This window comes from Lutra lutra, chromosome 5 (assembly GCF_902655055.1).
Source record: "Lutra lutra chromosome 5, mLutLut1.2, whole genome shotgun sequence".
In the NCBI taxonomy this organism is placed as follows: Eukaryota; Metazoa; Chordata; class Mammalia; order Carnivora; family Mustelidae; genus Lutra; species Lutra lutra.
Window position 1 is genome coordinate 31,554,138 of NC_062282.1, and position 18,108 is coordinate 31,572,245.

The 18,108-nt window shown below is 41.4% G+C and overlaps 1 protein-coding gene across 3 annotated transcripts in view; it reads right to left on the minus strand.

Moving 5' to 3' along the window:
• FYB1 (FYN binding protein 1) overlaps window positions 1–18,108 on the minus strand; it is a 155,255-nt gene that overhangs the window by 77,419 nt on the left and 59,728 nt on the right. For all 3 annotated transcript variants that reach the window (XM_047730836.1, XM_047730838.1, XM_047730835.1), the window contains exon 2: window positions 16,658–17,819. In XM_047730836.1, the coding sequence (XP_047586792.1) occupies window positions 16,658–17,792 (1,135 nt within the window). In that variant the 5' untranslated portion in view covers window positions 17,793–17,819. The remainder of the gene's footprint in view (window positions 1–16,657; window positions 17,820–18,108) is intronic.

Consider the following 18,108-nt stretch of genomic DNA (forward strand, 5'->3'; position numbering starts at 1 on the left):
GCACTCTGGTCTCACTTTTGTGGTATTTTTCCCCCTTTTTATTTGTTATTATTATTATTTTTTCAAGGTGTTTCAGGAAAATTTCATTATTTCCAAATGTTGTTCAGGCAGAATTGTCTTCTTAGGAAAAAGGAGACGTGTTGTAGGTAGCCCTAGCTCTAAGCCAAACTAAGCTGACAGTTTGTCTTCAGAGTTCCCTATGCTTCCTCCTCTTGGTATGTTTCTGTTTATAGGTACTTTCAAACTCTGGTCCAGGAAGGAAAATGATTGTATCTGAGGTTGTTAGTCATGGCTGAACATGAATTTACTATATGCGTTTGATTTGTGAGGACCTGTCCTAAGGTCCTTGCCTCTCACAGGAGGACTAGCTGGGATTCCTAGTGTGATGGGAGAGTGAGTGCTGTCCAGGAGGCTTCTGTGACTCTACAGAAGTCCACCACCAAATGCCAGCTTGAGCAGCATGTCAGGCCAGCCTGGTGTCTATGACAAGATGGTCTAGAATGGTTTAGACTAACCAGCTGGTTTACAGGATGAGCTTTTCCTTGATATCTCCATCCTCCCATTCCTATCCCATGAAGGGCTTCCTTAAGGCTAATGAATTACTCAAATTACTAACCCTGCTCAAAACAATCTCTTCTTGACTTTATAAAATATAAAATAGTATTGACCATTTAAAGAAGGACTGATTTGATTTAATTTTTTTTCTATTGTCAAGGTGCCCAAGAATCTCCTGGGCAAGTTTAAAAATGGAGCTACATAGGCCCCAAAACCAACAGTCATGATTTGGCAAGGGGGTTATGGTGGGGATGGAGCGGGGCCGGGTGGGTGGGGGGAGGGGGCAGCGGCATTCTTAAGTTTTTGAAAATGCTTGTGCCTGTCCTGGTGTAGATGGTCCACAGACCACAGTGGGCGAAACAATGCCTTGAGAAATGATGAGGAAAAAAAATTTTATAACAGGTGTCAAGTGAGATATTTTGAAGTGATGAAAATTTACCTTATCTAACAGCAAACTCAGTTCCATTTAGCAACTTAAAAGGAAAGCCAGTTTTTAACTATTAGAAAGAATATAATAATGTATTAAAAATCAGGGGCGCCTGGGTGGCTCAGGGTTAAAGCCTCTGCCTTTGGCTCAGGTCATGGTCATGATCCCAAGGTCCTGAGATCGAGTCCCACGTCAGGCTCTGTGCTCAGCAGGGAGCCTGCTTCCTCCTCTCTCTGCCTGCCTTTTTGCCTACTTGTGATCTCTGTCTGTCAAATAAATAAATAAAATCTTAAAAAAAAAAAACATTTTCTAGACTGATTTTGTGACCATATCAGAAAATGTGATTATATTTTTCACAAAACTTAACTGAAGCAGACAGTTGCCAAAATTTAGAGATGAATTACAATTTAATGAATTGATTAATGATGTCCGAAACATTTTGTGAAGCTGTACTTGAATAGAATAACAAATATTAAAATAATAAACCATTCAATTATTTTAACCAAAAGAACATTTGGTGAGTTTTCTTCTGCTAAGATGTATACCTTTCTTAATAAAATCAATGTTGCTGACTGTTTAAATCATTTTAAGTTATTAAAATGTGAAAAATTGGAAACAAAAGTTAAATAGGTTATTTTGATGAATTTGAATGAGAAAATTCTAAACTATTGGGCAATATGTATAGTTGATACAAATTTCTCTTTTTTCTGTTCATTCACAGGCTATGGAAACGTTGATTTTCTTGCCTTTTCAAGAAAATTCCCAAAGAACTTTCATAGTGGATGATTAGTCCATTTGAAAGAAAGACTGATTTCATAATTGTAGAATATGCTATTAAAAGTGCTACCATTAATTGAAAATTGGGCTTTTCCTTTAATATTTTGTTTCAAATATTCAACATCTTTGAATCAAGATGCTGAAGTAACTTCCATCAGTTTTCTGCTGTAACAAAAAAATCTTTAGGAAATGTACGTATGTCTTGATGTTTCACTCTTTGCCCCTTAATTTATTTTAATGGTGTTATAGAGAGATACTTGCTGGGTATATGTTTTGAACCAGTGTGTTCTCTAAAGAGGGAAAGATAATGCACAACCTGTTCTGACCTAGTTATAAAAATTCATATAGAGGCGCCTGGGTGGCTCAGTCATTAAGCGTCTGCCTTTGGCTCAGGTCATGATCCCAGGGACCTGGGATCTAGCCCTACCTCAGACTCCCTATTCAGCGGGAAGCCTGCTTCTCCTTCTCCCACTTCCCCTGCCTGTGTCCCCTCTCTTGTTGTCTCTCTGTCAAATAAATAAATAAATCTTTAAAAAATTTTTTAAAAATTTGTATAAATTACCTCTATCTCATTTATCAAAAATTAATTAATCCCTATTCTATGGATATCTTTCAACATCAATTTATATTTATTTATTTTTTTCACTAAATGGAAAGCACAATATTGACCCAATTTTAGTCAACTTTGATTCCAGCTTATATTCTATTAGCATTTATACAGTAAAATTCCAGACTGAAGAGTATATAACTTTTAAAATTCCAAATAATAAGTTATATATTATTTAAAGCACTCAACACATTTCTCAAAGCTCTTTCTTTAGGTCTTTTAAATCCTTAGAGATAGGGAAAAGTATTCATTATATATAAAGACTGTCTTTCTTGTAACATAGCTCAAAAAGTGAAAAACCTATACAATTAGCTTCTTTAGGACATGTGTCTTATTTATTGTTACTAGGTGCAAACTCTACACTTGCATACACACATTATCGATACTTATGAATGGTTCAATTTTTCAGGTTTTTGGCAATGTGTAAACCCAAACCTTAGATGATTCCTTTAAGATGACCCATTAGGTATTTTTCTTATATTGATGCTTTATAATGGCTAAAATATTAATGTTTTCGCCCTTAGATACATGACTAAAAGTTCCCAGTCAAGATGGCAAACTGACTACATTGTGGTAAGCTCTGCTCACCCCAAATCTCTAGAAATGCTGGAAAAAGAAAAGTGATGATAACAAAGAAACAACCATAAAGATATTCGAAAACAAGAAAGTAAACCCCTACTGGACTAGAAGACATGAGGAACCACTAAAAGATAGATTTGTTTTATTTTTAAAAAAGATTTATTTATTTGAGAGAGAGAGAGAGAGAGCAAGGGAGCATGAGCAGGGGAGGGGCAGAGGGAGAGGGAGAGAGAGGGAGAATCTCAAGCAGATTCCTGGCTGTGTGTTAACCCCAACACGGAGCTCAATCCCAGGACCTTGAGATCATGACCTGAGCCGAAATCAAGAATCAGATGTTCACCAACTGAGCCACTCAGGCTCCTCATTCACCTGTTTTACAATGAGGTCTTTATTTAAGCATTTCTCCTTTCTCCCTTTCATAAGTGTCATTAAATTGGGGTCAATGACTTGAGTCTCTATGATATACCAGGAACCCATATATTTTAGCATGTCGTACATTTCTGTTTAATCCTCACAAAAACCCAACAACAGAGACTCATCTCTATCAACAGATGAGAAACCTGAGGTAGAGGGGGGCTAAGAACCTTCCTTGGGGTCCCACAGTAACTGCGGGAGCTTGTGCAGGACCCCGTGGCTCTCTGGCCACAAAGCCTCTGCTTTGAATGCTCCCCCATGAAAAAGAATCCCGTAAACAGTGCTTTTCAAAAATCAAAAGGTGCTCCTGTCTTTATAATACATCTCAACTTCTCATAGATCACTAAGAGCTCTTGGTGCTTCCTGCAGGCTCTCCAATCAACTTTGCAGCAAGATTAAAAACAAGTTTCCAGCTTACAAAAATAGTGACAAGCTTGAAAACAAAACAAAACAAAACAAAACAAAAAAACCACTTTTTTCTTTTTTTTTTTTTTTTAAATCTATGCCACAGTCACCCTCTCCTTTTATCATTAGACTCACAGATGCAGGAATTTGTCTGCGGCATCAAAACCTGAGAGCACTTTTCTTCAGACTCGTATTCCTTTGAAGAGCAACCAAAGAGCATTACAGAGGAAAGTGCCCTTTAGTTTAGGACAACCGCCTACCTTTCTTTTTCATTGGCTTAATTTCTTGTAAATGCTGTATTAACACAGGCCTATTTTAAAAATCAGATACGCACAACACAAAACACTGTTGAAGGGAAAGATAAACCTTGTTAGCAAGTGATGCTATCTCCACGGTGGGAAAGCTAGGCCAGCAGAATGGCACTTGAGCAGTGACCAGATGGAGAGCAGAGAATCTTCTAGAACTTCTGATCCTGTGCTTCCCTTAGCTGTCCTGGTCATTTTGGGTGGAGGGGAGTTTGAGGGCCCTACCCAGCATGGAGACCTCTCAAAGGACCAAGAGCTGTCACACGGGGCAGGACTATGAGCTCCCTGGTCCTTCTGACCTCCCTCCATCAACAAAACAGCAGTTCTTACTGTGATGCCTAGTTATTCAGCCTTTCTAAGTTGGTTTGCCTTAGGGAGCACTTGCATCTTTTTCTTTGCCTTACATCCTACCAGTAGCGCTAAATATGGATTCTTAATTTGATGAACAGTTATCACATGTGCCATGTAAGAACCCTGTGCTGAGTACCCTGAAGGCCGCTGCAAGGCAGAAGGGGAGAAAAAGATGAAAATAAAAGGGAACAGAGAATAGGAAAAAGGAAGGAAGGAAAGAGGGGAAGAGAATGGCTGAGTCCCTGCTTACAGATGTTCTGTGTGGGGAGCACCACACTCTTCCAGGCTGACAGTCTGGGCCAGCTGGTTGGGGGCTGGTCACCAGTCAGCTGATGCATTTAACCACCCACTGTTAAAAGAGTGAACCAGCTAAAGCCCTCTAAGGGTTCCAGATACCCCTCAGTGACCCCTGGCCAGCAACTAGCAGGTCAATGCCTGACATAGTAAAAAAAACCTCCAGGATTCTGGTGCCAGCCATCCAGATGTTAGACGTTTGAATAGCACCTCTGTCCTTGCCCTAACTAAGCAAATTTTTAAGATCAGCTAGAGGATACTACCTGTTTGCTTAAATAGATCACTCACTCATTTCCTTGTTTGGATGTAATTACCACCTTTCAGTGTTCTGTCTCAACGTGATAGCATTGCTTTTGTTTTCAGAAAAATACTAATGGCTTTGACTCTGAAAAACAATCTGAAGGGATTGAAGAGGTGGGGGGGTGGGAGGTTGGGGGAACCAGGTGGTGGGTATTAGAGAGGGCACGGATTGTATGGAGCACTGGGTGTGGTACAAAAACAATGAATACTGTTATGCTGAAAATAAATTAAAAAAAATGATTAAAAAAAGAAAAAAAAAAAGAAAAAAGAAAGAAAAATACCAAGGCTTTGAAACCTTTCATCTCCCCACCATCCTCCTTCCTCCTTCCCCCACTGCAATAGCCCTCATAGCCTGCAGTGTTTCTTAATGTGTTCCAAGGACAACCTGTATTAGAGCCATCCAGTGATGTGAACAACTACCCCGGTTCCTGGGTCCCATGCGGCTTCTCGAACTAGAAACTTTGGGCCTTTTCTTATGCAACTTAAAATTTGAGAATCTTAGAAAGAGTGAGGTCCAATTTTGATGTTCCTTGCTTCTTCTGAATCTATGACACATACATTGTCAATCAGAATGTCTATCCCTTTTGGCCATCTTTCTCCTTCAAGACCCATCTGGTGTCATAATGGTCAGAATGGTCCGGGAAACATGCAAGGAACGTTGGTTCATGAGTGTCCTTCTAGAATTTTAATTCAGGAAAGAATCTGAAAACTTTCAAGTCCCAGGTCTGGTAGGCACTATCTAGCACTCTAGTTTTTTAGGGATCTCTGGTTATGAGTCACTGGAAACAGACAGGAGGGTCAGGCAACTTGGCTATCACACCAAAGTGGAACAGTTCAGTTCCTATACTTCTACCGGGGTTGTCCAAACTGGCCTGGCATGTTGTTTCTGGCAATATTTCTGGCCTGGGCATCTTGTTTCTGACAATATAATGGCCATTAATAGTAATATAAAATAAAGCCACTTCCTCCCCCACTGGCCATCCCTCCCAGGAACATCTTCCACCTCAAAAGAAATGGTGAGGTGACCCTTGAATAAAGAATTTCTCTTATATGCAAAGGAAGGTAATAGTTGAGTGTAAGGGTTTATATCACAGAGAGCTGAACTATTCTGAATAATAAAACAGAAAGTGTTCTCATTCTTCTCTGCCATTAAGAAGGAGGGAGTCAGGGACATAGGAAAAGAAAGAAGGTGAATGAATGATAGGGGATGGGAGGGAAACCTGAGCTGTAAAACCCCATTCTGCTTTTGAAGAATGGTGGTTACCAATATTCTGTTTTAAATTTCTAGCCTCGAAGCCGTGTAAAGAAACTTCTGGGTCTGACACCTTCACTGACGTCTGTCACACACACAATGCCTTCAATGAGGGGTTTGCGGTGAAAACTAAGGAAAGACTCCAAGTCTTGTTTGGGTGACTGCAGTACAGTGCAGGGGCAGAGAGGCAATTCCTAAACTCATGCGAATTAGAGAGAGCTGGAAGCCTGAAGTGACCTTGAGAATTCAAGCCACGTGCTCATTCATTGATCTTCTGTGTGGACCATTTGATTTTTCCATGAAATATGGGCTGGCATTTGGCATCAACTCTATGAGATTTTAAGGAGCACACCACCAGCTTTTCTATTTTCTGCCTTATGTTTTCCATTTCAAAATTCTATTGGCACATGTAATTAACCACTGTTTCTTAGTAGTTCAGAATTCAACAACCTCTTGGATCCTCATGCCTCCATAAATCTCAGCATTTTCGGTAGGTTTTACTAACAGGTTTCATTGACTCAATAAAGGGGATTTGTGATGATGGTATGGAAGACTGGAAAAGAATAGGATTAAAAAAGTAATCATAGCTTATGGGTGCCCTGGTGGCTCTGTTGGTTGAGTGTCTGCCTTTGGCTCAGGTCGTGATCTCAGGGTCCTGGGACTGAGCACCTCGTTGGCTCCCTACTCAATGCGGTGTCTGCTTCTCCCTTTCTCTCTGCCACTCCTCCTTCTCATGCTCCCCCCATTCTCTCAAATAAATAAATAAAATCTTTTAAAAATTACAGCTTAGAAGATAAGAATGAAGAAGAAAGCAAGAATATAGGAGAGAAGCAGATGGTTGGGGGAGTGGTGGAGTGTCATTTGCTGGGTTGAGTGGCACAGGCCATGTGCCATAGACTGAAAGTCTGTGTCTTCCAAATTCAAATGTTGAAATGTAATCCTCAGTGTGATGATGCTAGGAGGGTGGCCTTTAGGAGGTGTTGGGGTCAGGAGGGTGGAGCCCTCATGAATGGGATTAGTGCCCTTATAAAAAAGACCCCAGAGAGCTCCCTCAGAGCTCTGCCATGGGAGGATGCCATGAGAAGACAACCAGGAAGTGGGTTCTCACCAGACGTCAAAACTGCCAACACCATGATCTAGGACTTCCCAACCTCCAGAACCGTGAGATAAATTTCTGCTGTCTCTAAGTCACCAGTATTTTTGTAATAGCAGTCTGAACTAAGATATGACCTCACCTTGTAATAGTCCCTTCAACCAGTAGGTCCATTAGACTCAGAGTTAGTGAAGAAAGCACAAGTTCCCAAGAGGCAGATAAAGATCTAGCAGATCTAGAAACCGCATCTGCTTGCATGCCACTGAGCCGGAGCACAATTCATTTCTCCCCAGAAGGACTAAGGACTCAAGGCTTCAGAGAAATCAGACAGCCCTTTCTACAACATAGTGAGGTTTCCTGCCTACAAAACTGCTCTATTGGGCCCAGAAAAATTTTCTTTAATTTAGAGTAATATGAATGATGGAAATTATTTTATAAATGTGATTTATCCTCCTTCCACATGAAACTGCTTTTGAAGAAATGGCTGAGGAGAAAATTGTGCATGTGCGTGTGTGTGTGTGTGTGTGTGTGTGTGTGTGTATGGCTAAAGTTCTGGAGGGGAGAAGAAGGGGGTCCTGGAGAAGCTGCACTCGAAATCCTCAATAACTGAGACTAGATGGGTACTTTGATTTCTTTAAGGTGACAATTTGGAAGAAAAATAGAAAATACAGTACAATTTTAAAACAAACCACCCCGAGAGGCTCTTGCAGTATCAATCTAGGATTCTTTCTCTACTTAAGAGTGGAGCAAAATAATCCCCCCCCCCAGAACAAAGGGAACAAATACTCAACACACTTTGGTTACCTAAGGTATTTATCTGCCTTGCACTGATTCTAGAAGGGTTCTTAGTCGCCCAGTTGTACTCATGATACCACTATGCAGGATGCCCTTGAAAACCAGATGAGCTATGTTAGGTTCTGAGAAGCAGAAGAAACTCAAGAAAGAGTGGGGTTCTGTGGCAAGCCCCCTTGCCTGTGCCTGCCCAGACCTACTGCCACTGCTGGAAAGACATGTGCTGGGGTGCTGGGAATGTGCCACAGGCTGAAGCAGTAGGTTATGGTGGGCAGCCACGCAGCTGCAGAGGGACGCCGGCTGCCCTCACAAATATAAACTTCTGTTTCTACAACACCACTTCTGACTTTGGGGGAAGAAAAACCTCATATGGTTTTCTGTTCAGATTTTTTTTTTTTTTCTGTAGCCAGATGTCTCACCTTCAGTTACTTTTCCCTGATAGTATCTATCTATCGCTGTTGGCTGTTCTACATGTTTTTTCTAGCTTCGTTATGCCAGACAGAATAAAATATAAGCTTTTTTCTTTAGTGGCAATTTAAACAGAAGAGAAATATGTTTCTTGTCTCCTTGCTAGTGGTTAATATGGCATTTAAAGTCTCCAACTTTCAGACTTTTTCCTCTCTTCCTCGTATCTCATATGTTGGAGAAACAAATAACCTAGCACTCTAGATGGTTCTCTGGGCTTTAAAGCCTTGTCATAACTATCATGATTGTTCTTTCTCTAAAAGGAGAGGACATCTCCAGATATATTTGTAAAAACAAGTAACTGGATTTGGGCTCCTGAGGTATAGTTCAGTCCTCCAATAATTGGAGTTAATTTTGGTGTTACATAAGTTAATTTCATTTTGTTTTGAAAATAAAAAACATATGTGCAAAGAGGTGTTATTAGCATATGAACCCCTAATATTCAGAAATAATTTTCAAAGTAGGAGCCTTTAGTGGCAAACGCATACTGTGGAAATCCAATCCCTTAAAAAAGGGTTTTATTTGGCCTGGATTAGAAATAATTTTAACAGATTATATGAAGGAAAATATCTCTTTCCCAGTAGGGAGCCAATCTCAATTATAACATTTACCCCATCTTCCTATCTAGTTTTTAAAAAGTTTCAATGTACAAAAACACAATCGAAAGTAAATCAGGAAGAGTCTGTATGTATTTGGTTATTACACTTGCATGTATTTGTGTTTGATTTTTAGATTTGACTTTCTTTTTAATTTTCCTTCCTCAAGTAAATTGCAATTTCATTTTAATGCTTTTTCCTTTCTGGGTTGAATGACTATTTTTTTTTAAAAGATTTTATTTATTTATTTGACAGACAGATAACAAGTAGACAGAGAGGCAGGCAGAGAGAGAGGAGGAAGCAGGTTCCTTGCTGAGCAGAGAGCCCGATGTGGGGCTCGGTCCCAGGACCCTGGGATCATGACCTGAACCAAAGGCAGAGGCTTAATTCACTGAGCCACCCAGGCGCCCCTTGAATGACTATTTTAAGAATTAAATAATTTCAATCAAGTTTCACATCTATTAAATCATTTCATATGGCTCTCTCCCTTGCTTCACCTTGACTGTGACCTGAAGACTCCGCAGATTCCTGGAGTGATCATCTAAGCAGCTTTGACCAAGCACAGTCCAGAGGATACGACATAAGAAGTGGACACTCACTTCATTTGAGTCTTCTTTCTGCCTTGTTGAAGGGGGCGAAGTGATGGTCCCTTTGGAAATGTTGTTGACACCTAGATTATAGCTGAAATACTCTGTTGCTATTAAGGAAGGAAGGAGGGGACCTCCAGGACGTCCCTCCTCCAATTCCCAAATAAAATAGTAAAAACGAAATCAGGCAAGGTAAATATTATCCCAAAGTTGCTAGTGGCGACTACATGCAAAAAAGGAAAAATAACGCAGTAGGATAAATTTCACAAGGTGGTGGCTAGGGGAAGAAACAGAAGGCTTGGGTGCCATAGGAAACAAATAAAGCTTTCCACTTGTTCCCCACACCAGAAGCAAAACAGGGGGAAGACACTGATTTTAGAAAAACCTGTGAATCCTTCTTAATACACCCTAGATTGGTGAAGCAGCCTTGGGGTGAGTGGGCCCGCTGGGGAGGGTCAAGGAGAAACCTATAGCATGAAAGCCCCAAACACCATGACAGGATCATACCAGAGGCAGAAAGGGGATGAGCTGCCACGAGTGGGCTTGCCCTGGTATAGGGCCCCAAAAGAAATCTCAGAAAATGGAAGAGTACCCAGCCCTCAAGACCACTGCAGCTATCTTTTGCTCCACAGAAGAGTGGATGAAAAGCAACACTCAGAGCTGGTGAACCTGTCATACTGAATTAGACCATGTAGATGTGTTTGTCATTTGCTGGCCAGATCAAAAGAAATGGTGTGACCTCCTCTGCATATGGAAGAGAAAATCCTTGAAAGCAAAGAGGCACATCTTCTGTCAGAAAATACTGATGAGGAGTGTCTGGGTGGCTCAGTTGGCTAAACGCCTGCTTTCAGTTCAGGTCATGATCCCAGGGTCTTGGGATCAAGTCCTATATCAGGCTCCCTGAGCCTGCTTCTCTCTCTCCCCCGGCTGTTCCTTCTGCTTGTGCTCTCTCTGTCAAATAAATAAATAAAATCTTAAAAAAAGAAATCCTGATGATGGAATGATTGACACTGACAGATCTTGGCTAGGTTTTTAAACCCTAAAGATAGAGATTTCTTTGGGGATGCAGACAGAAAAGATAATCATTTTCAAAGGGGGGAATTCAGGGTGGGCTCAGACTTTTCCACAGTGAAAGTAAATGCCAGAATGTAAAAATAAAGACCATGTAGATTGCTTCTAAAAATGATAAAAACATCAGACTTAAAAAAAAAAAAACCCAGTCTAGAACAGGGTCTAGACTGAGGAGCTGGTTTATCTTAGAAGAGCAGAAGTTGAGAATCTGGGGAGAAAGATGAAGAAGAGGAAGCTCTTAAGATTTTCCGAGGGGCTTGTGTGGTGAAGAGAGGGGATGCTCTTCCAGAGGCATTTCTGTTTTAGGGTTCAACTCAGGTAAGGTGCCCAATTAATAGTCTGTGCTTCCTCAGAAGTTTCAACCTAGAAGAGAAGAAAGACCTACAATCTTACGGAAAACTGTTTTGCTAAGGACCAAGGAGGGCAAATGAAGTAGAGTGGACTCAGGTGGGAGCTGAATGTAAGAGTGGACACCAGCACGAGGCGTCCCAGGCACCTGGATGGTGGGAGAGCAGAACCACATTGCCCCCTGAAGCCCACCCACACTTTGGAGACACTCCTTTTCCAATCTGTGTACCACAGAGCTTTGCCTCTAGCTCCTCAGTGTTCTGACGGCCCAATCTGGGAGATGGTTCAGAAAACGGGTCCTGGGATCTGTGTTTTAGGGTATCTTATTCTTAGACTCCAGCTGCACACTAGCATACCAGATGCTTGTGGAAACCCTGCTGTAAAGAATCTACTTACCCCCTCCCCCAGTTTTTTAAATGTGTGAACATTTAAAACATAGAATCCCTTTCCCTTGTAATGGCTAGAAGCAACACACATTGATGTAACATGATATATAATATCTAATGCGGCAATTTTAGAGAATACATGTAAAAAGAAAGTGAAGGGGAAGAGAAGAGACAGTGTAGGGTGTGTGGTATTTTGCTGCTGAAAATAGCCCAGTGCTTTTAGGTTCCAAATTGCTGTTGGCTGGATTAGTTGAAGCAATGCATGAGCAGATGGGGGTGGGGCAGTGGGGGTCCATGATGCCGCTAGTCCCTTGCTAATGCCTGCTGGGACTCTGGCCTTACCCTTTCAGTGGTCAGGATGCTTAACTGATCATTCTTAAAGCTAATATACGGAAAGGTGAGTCTTAGTTTCTCTCCAGGATTAAGAACAAGGCCAGAAAAGGGTTGGATGGAATATTTCTCAGCAGATTTATCACTAACTCCACATGCAAACCAGTAGTCAAGCCAAGGGATCTTAACAACTGAAACTTTGCTGGTTGGGCACACACAGATGCTTAGAATGAACTTCTCTCACCACTGGCCCGGGAACCAAGAGGACCCAGAGAAAAGGTTAGTTAGTTCAGAGAACATTCAGATATTTTGGAATTTTTCTTTCTTTCTTTTCTTTCTTTCTTTCTTTCTTTCTTTCTTTCTTTCTTTTTTTTTTTTGAAAGTTTAGACTTTTGTAGCCCCATATGGTTCTGGGGAAAAAAAGTTATTAGCTTCATGTTCAGAAAAACAATATATTATATTCAAACTTATGGTTTACCAGTAAGTAAGGTGAATAGATTTACAATATAGACCCTGTGCATAACCTTCATTTCTCATGGAAGCTCTAGTCAACTGAGTGTCTGTTGACAGGGGTTATCTAATTTGTTAAAGTAATTGCTAAGCTATAGAGAATATTAATACTCAATTCTGATTAAATAGACTTTGACAGGATGACAAACTGAGCAACTAACAAGAATGTATTATTTCTATGCTCCAAATAAACAATGTTAAGCAGACCGGTGTCTGTCTCCACATAGCTTATAGTGGTATTTGTAGTGAAAAAACAAATGAACAAAAAACCAGGTGTTTTGACCCCAAAGAACACACACACACAGAAGGATGAGGATTCTTTGAGTTTCCCTCATGCTTGACTTATTATCTCATGATATCCTACGTTTCACGAGAGGGACCTAGGAGGGAGGATGGTGAGGTGGGGTATAGGCCTGGGATCAGAGAGACTTAAGGACCAGTCCTGCTCCTGCTTAGTCATGTTACCTAACCTCTCTGAACTTCAGTTTCTTCAGAGAATCCTTATTTCATTTGGGTTCTTGGGAGGAGTGAACAGAGTAATGTGTATCTGGTATGCAACAAGTCCTCAATAAATAATGGCTGGTATATTAGACAAAGATGATAAAAGATGGTGGGTAGGCATGGAGAAGAGGTTTAAGGAATTGGATGTGAACCTGGAAAGGAAGGAATCAGGGAGGTGGCTAAGGAAATAGTGTTAGAGTTTTGAAAACCTGCAGAGTTATTCGATGAAACATTGGTAATTCGAACACTATCTACTTTCTAAATCTGGTATATTCTTAGTCTTCCTAAGTGGAAGGCTAAATTACTTAGTATGGTTTTGTAAAAGCAGCAGAGGTGGAATCAATCAGCAGACCTGCCTTTTAAGAAATTCTGTGTTCAGAAAATAACATATATGCCAAGTTTTTTGTAGCACGGTTTTGAAAAGAAAAATTTGGAAACAATGCATAATGTTCAGTCAGTTGGGGGGGTCATTCATTTATCAGAATATTATGCAACTCTAAGGAATGTTCAGTTACCTTTTTTTTTTTTTAAAGATTTTATTTATTTATCTGACAGAGAGAGATCACAAGTAGGCAGAATAGCAGGTAGAGAGAGGGCTCAATCCCAGGACCCTGAGATCATGACCTGAGCTGAAGGCAGCAGCTTAACCCACTGAGCCACCCAGGTGCCCTTCAGTTACTTCTTATTAAAATATGAAAAGATGTACAAAATTTTATTATTTTTTAAAAGCAAAGATCAAAGCATTGTACATAATATTTTCCTTCTCAAGTATAAAGCTGGGGGAATTAGTATCTATATTTATATTTGCTTACATAAATCTAAGGAAACTGGATGGACATGGAAATTAAGAAAAGTGGCTTTTGTAGGGCAGAGGCTGTGAAGACCCTGAAAATGACAGAGAAGGACTGTATGCCATTTTATACTTGTTGGGTTTGTTTTCGTTGTTGTTCTGTTTTTGAGCCAGATGTAATTTCTATTTAAAAAATTAGTTTAAAAATTGTTGGGACTGCCTGGTGGTTCAGTCGATTAAGTGTCTAACTCTTGGTTTTGGCTCAGGTCAGGTTCTCAGGGTCCTAAGATCAAGCCCTGCTCTGTGCTCTGTGGAGTGTCCTTCTCTCCCTCTCCCTCTGCCCTTATCCCTTCTTTCCCCCTCTCTCTTCTCTCAAATAAATAAATAAACAAAATCCTTAGAAAAAGTTAAAAAAATTTAAATGCTTACAAAAATGTGAATGCTTTAAAGGGGTGTTATTCATAATTTAAAAGTTAGAAATCAGATTGCTTTATCCTGACACTAACCAGAGGACTGTTCATATTAAGAAGGATTGAGTTTTGATTTGTGAAAGAGGTGGACGAAGAGGGAATAGGGTCCCTTTTGGAGCATAATACCTCCCAAGGGACCAGAGTTAGAGGTGCAGTACATTATGGGAGGATTTAGAGTCTAAACTGTGTCCTGGGGGCAAGGGAGCAGTGGGGAGGTAGGTCAGGATGGGGGAAAAGGGAGAAAGCGGGCAAGGATCCACTCTGCTTATTAGGGAGTCTTGCCTGGGTCCCTGGGAACCCTATTGCACTGAAAGTCAGCTTGACACTGACCTTACCAGAACCATCAAACCAGAGGACTTCATTAGCATTCTAACATCAGGACACCAGACAACCAGTGACTGCCACCCAAACCTGGTAGCTGAGTGGAAATAAAGATGCAGCACATGGAAGGAAACTCCCAAGGATTTCTGCTTAACACAACCACCATTTCCCTGGTCTGAAGTTAGAGCTATAAGATGGAGGCTATGAGAGTTAATTTTTTATCCCAGGCACAGAAGAGCTAAGGAAAGTGATCTTTTAGAAGTTTTCACAAAAATAACATTTCTGAGTTATGGACCAGTATTAACATGAGAAGGTGACAGATGAGGAGACACAAGTGTAACGGCTGAACCTTTCTAGAAGACGGATGATCGTGGCGTCACTTCAAGTGTGCTTTCCACATGATAGATTAATGGGGGGTTACATCACTAATCTGTTGATCAACAGCAAGAATATTGGTTTATTGCATGCTGATGCATTGCAAATGATACATTGAAAGATGCCTTTGTAGAGCTGGAAAAAGAAAACAACCATAATACCTAGACCTTCTTTAAATAGACCATAGTTTTTTGTTTGTTTTTGGTTTTTTTTTAAAGGTTTTATTTATTTATTTGGCAGAGGCAGTGAGAGAAGGAACACAAGCAGGGGGAATGGGAGAGAGAGAAGCAGGTTTCCCACTGAGCAGGGAGCCTGATGCGATCATGACCTGAGCCAAAGGCAGACGCTTAATGGCTGAGCCACCCAGGTGCCCCCCTATACCATAGTTTTATAAATAAATATAAATATATTATATTTATAGAATATAAATATTTTATTTATATAAATTATTATTTATATTTATATATTAGTATAATAAAATATAATTTATATATTTATAGGATATAAATATATAAATTATTATATTTATAATATACATATAAATTATATAAATATAAATATAAAATAAATATGTCTATTAGTGGTGTGGTCCCTATTCCACTATGTATAAGCATCCTTTCTCCACCTTCCCCAATAATAAACAATAACTGCACATTATTGGCCTGAAGTGTTAATCATTTCAGGCATAAGTGAGCTTCTGTCATCACTGTGTGGGGTTATAAATCTTTACCAAGTCATTCAGCATCAAATTTTAGCGTGTGCCATAGGATTGTCACATCTTTGGTAGGATATGAAACTATTTTTCCAGAAGGACTCTAATGTGTCCCTTTGTCTGGCTTATGGTCTTAGCTCTGTACTATTTGAGGAATCAGCGAAGTTCAGAAAGCTTTATATTGAGAAATAGGAAACGGTTAAAATATAAAACAGAAAGTGGCATTTCGGGAGCTCTGCTCATCTCTGGTTTGAATATTGGGCTTAGGGGCGCCTGGGTGGCTCAGTGGGTTAAGCCGCTGCCTTCGGCTCAGGTCATGATCCCAGGTCCTGGGTTCAAGCCCCGCATCGGGCTGTCTGCTCAGTGGGGAGCCTGCTTCCTCCTCTCTCTCTGCCTACCTCTCTGCCTACTTGTGATTTCTCTCTGTCAAATAAAAAAAAAAAAATTGTATTTGAATATTGGGCTTAGGAAACACATGATGACTTTTTGGACGTTGCAAATTACTTGACATTTTGGGCCGGTTACTTTGTTGCAAGGGACCACTGTCTGCAGTGCAGGATGTCTGCAGCCTCACTGGCCTCAGCCTGCCACATGCCAGCTTCACCCTCCAGTTGTGACAGTCAAAACTGCCTCCAGACACTGCCAAATGTCTCTGGGCATCAAAATTGACCCAGTTTGAGAACCCCTGACCTAGAGGTCTATCATCTTCCTGTGGTAGTAAGGGTAACACACCTCAGTCTCATTGAACAGAAATGAAAGCCGGCTAAGGATGTAAATGAAAGCAAAACCAATAATCAGTGAAATGGATATATTTCCCTCCAGCCCCCAAAAGCAGGCCCCAATGCATTTTCGCACAGAACTGAGGATTTTTACTTCTCAGACCTCCCACACCAAAGCAAAAACAGATTGCCAAAGAACAGTCACCACAGATTCAGGAGTACCAGGGATGGAATCATTCCTGGGTATAATTTTTCCCCCAGAAGGTCAAACAAAACCTCTGTGGCAGAACACAACATGTTACTTAGGGAATGAGAAAGAACTCACTGTTTCCAGAAGTGGCTTTTCGGAATTTCGTCAGGTCAACGTGTGGGGGTCTGCTGGGTTTTGGCGGTGGCGGGCCCAAGGCAAACAAGGGAGGCAGGGGCTTCTGCTTGGGGGTGGCTGCATTCTTGTCTCCCTTTTCCTTGTCTTGGCTTTGGCTCCATGGTCCCATCGTTGTCAACTTAGAAGGCATCTTAGGGAACTTGGCAGAAGGAGTCCCAGGGGCCGGCTCTTCCTGATTCATTTTGTTCAAGAAGATGTTCTTAGCAGCATCTATCTTCCTTTCTTCTTTTTTCTCTTCAGCATTTCTGGAGAGGCCTGGGCTTCCTCTGTTGGCAGCAGGTTTCAGAACCACACCAGAAAAGGGTGAACTGGACATCTCGCCTCCGAGGTCTTTAGTCTCCTGGTCTTCCCTTGCTGGCTTTAAGGGGCCGGTTTTGGCCTTGGCTCCTAAGGGAGTTGGGGGTCCTTTCTGTACAGACACGTTCTTGGTGGGGCTCTCGTCTTCATGACTGTCATCAATACTCAGGGATGGCTTCTGGCCAAAGGCGGGCTTGGGAAAGAGGGGTTTGGGGTCATGGTCTTGTGAGGCTAACACAAACTTGCCTTTAGCCCCAGCCAGCTTGGGGAATGCTTGCTTCTGCTCAGCTTCCGGGGCTAGAGGATGAGACCCTGGCTTGGGGCCTGGTGGCTTTAAGTCATGGTCTTGGTTTACACTGTGAGGCGAAGGCTTATTCCCAGGGGGCCAGGGAAAAACAGGTTTGGCATCCTCCTTGGGCACAGTGACAGGCTTGGGGCCTATAGGTTTCGGAAATCCCACTCTCACCTCAGGGTCTCTGGTGTTCGAGTTTGCCTGTGGTCCAAATCTTTGGCCCACTCCCGTCGGCTTTAGAAATGGGGGCTTGGGCTCCTTGTCAGGCTTTTCCTCAGATGGAGGTTTCACCGCCAAGGGTGGCTTTGGGGACCCAAACTTAGGTACGTTGCTAGGTCCCGCAGGAGGGCTGGCATTTCCTTGGTTGTCGAAGAGATTCTTTCTGGCTTGTACTCCTGAAGGTGAGTTTTGCCCAGTGACTTTGAAGGGGCGGTTGCTGACAGAGACCTCTTCTGTGGGGTTGCCCCCTGCGTTAAACTTCGCCATGAGGGACTTCACATCTGCTTTTGTATCCTACAAGCACAGGGAACAAAAACTAGCTGAGAGCCAGAAGTCTTAATTGCACAAGTTAAAATACTCCACTCTACAGGGCTTCCTGGTTTGAGGCCTGCCCTGTCGCTGATTGGTTAGGAAGACATTGTAACATTTATCTTCCTCTATGGCAAAATAGTCTGTGAGAGTTTCTTGAAGGGGGAGGGCTATTGTTGTGCATACACTCTTTTGGTTTTTTTCTTTCTTCTTCTTCTTCTTCTTCTTTTTTTTTTTTTTTTTTTTTTTTTTGCTTCTCTTACACTGACTTGCT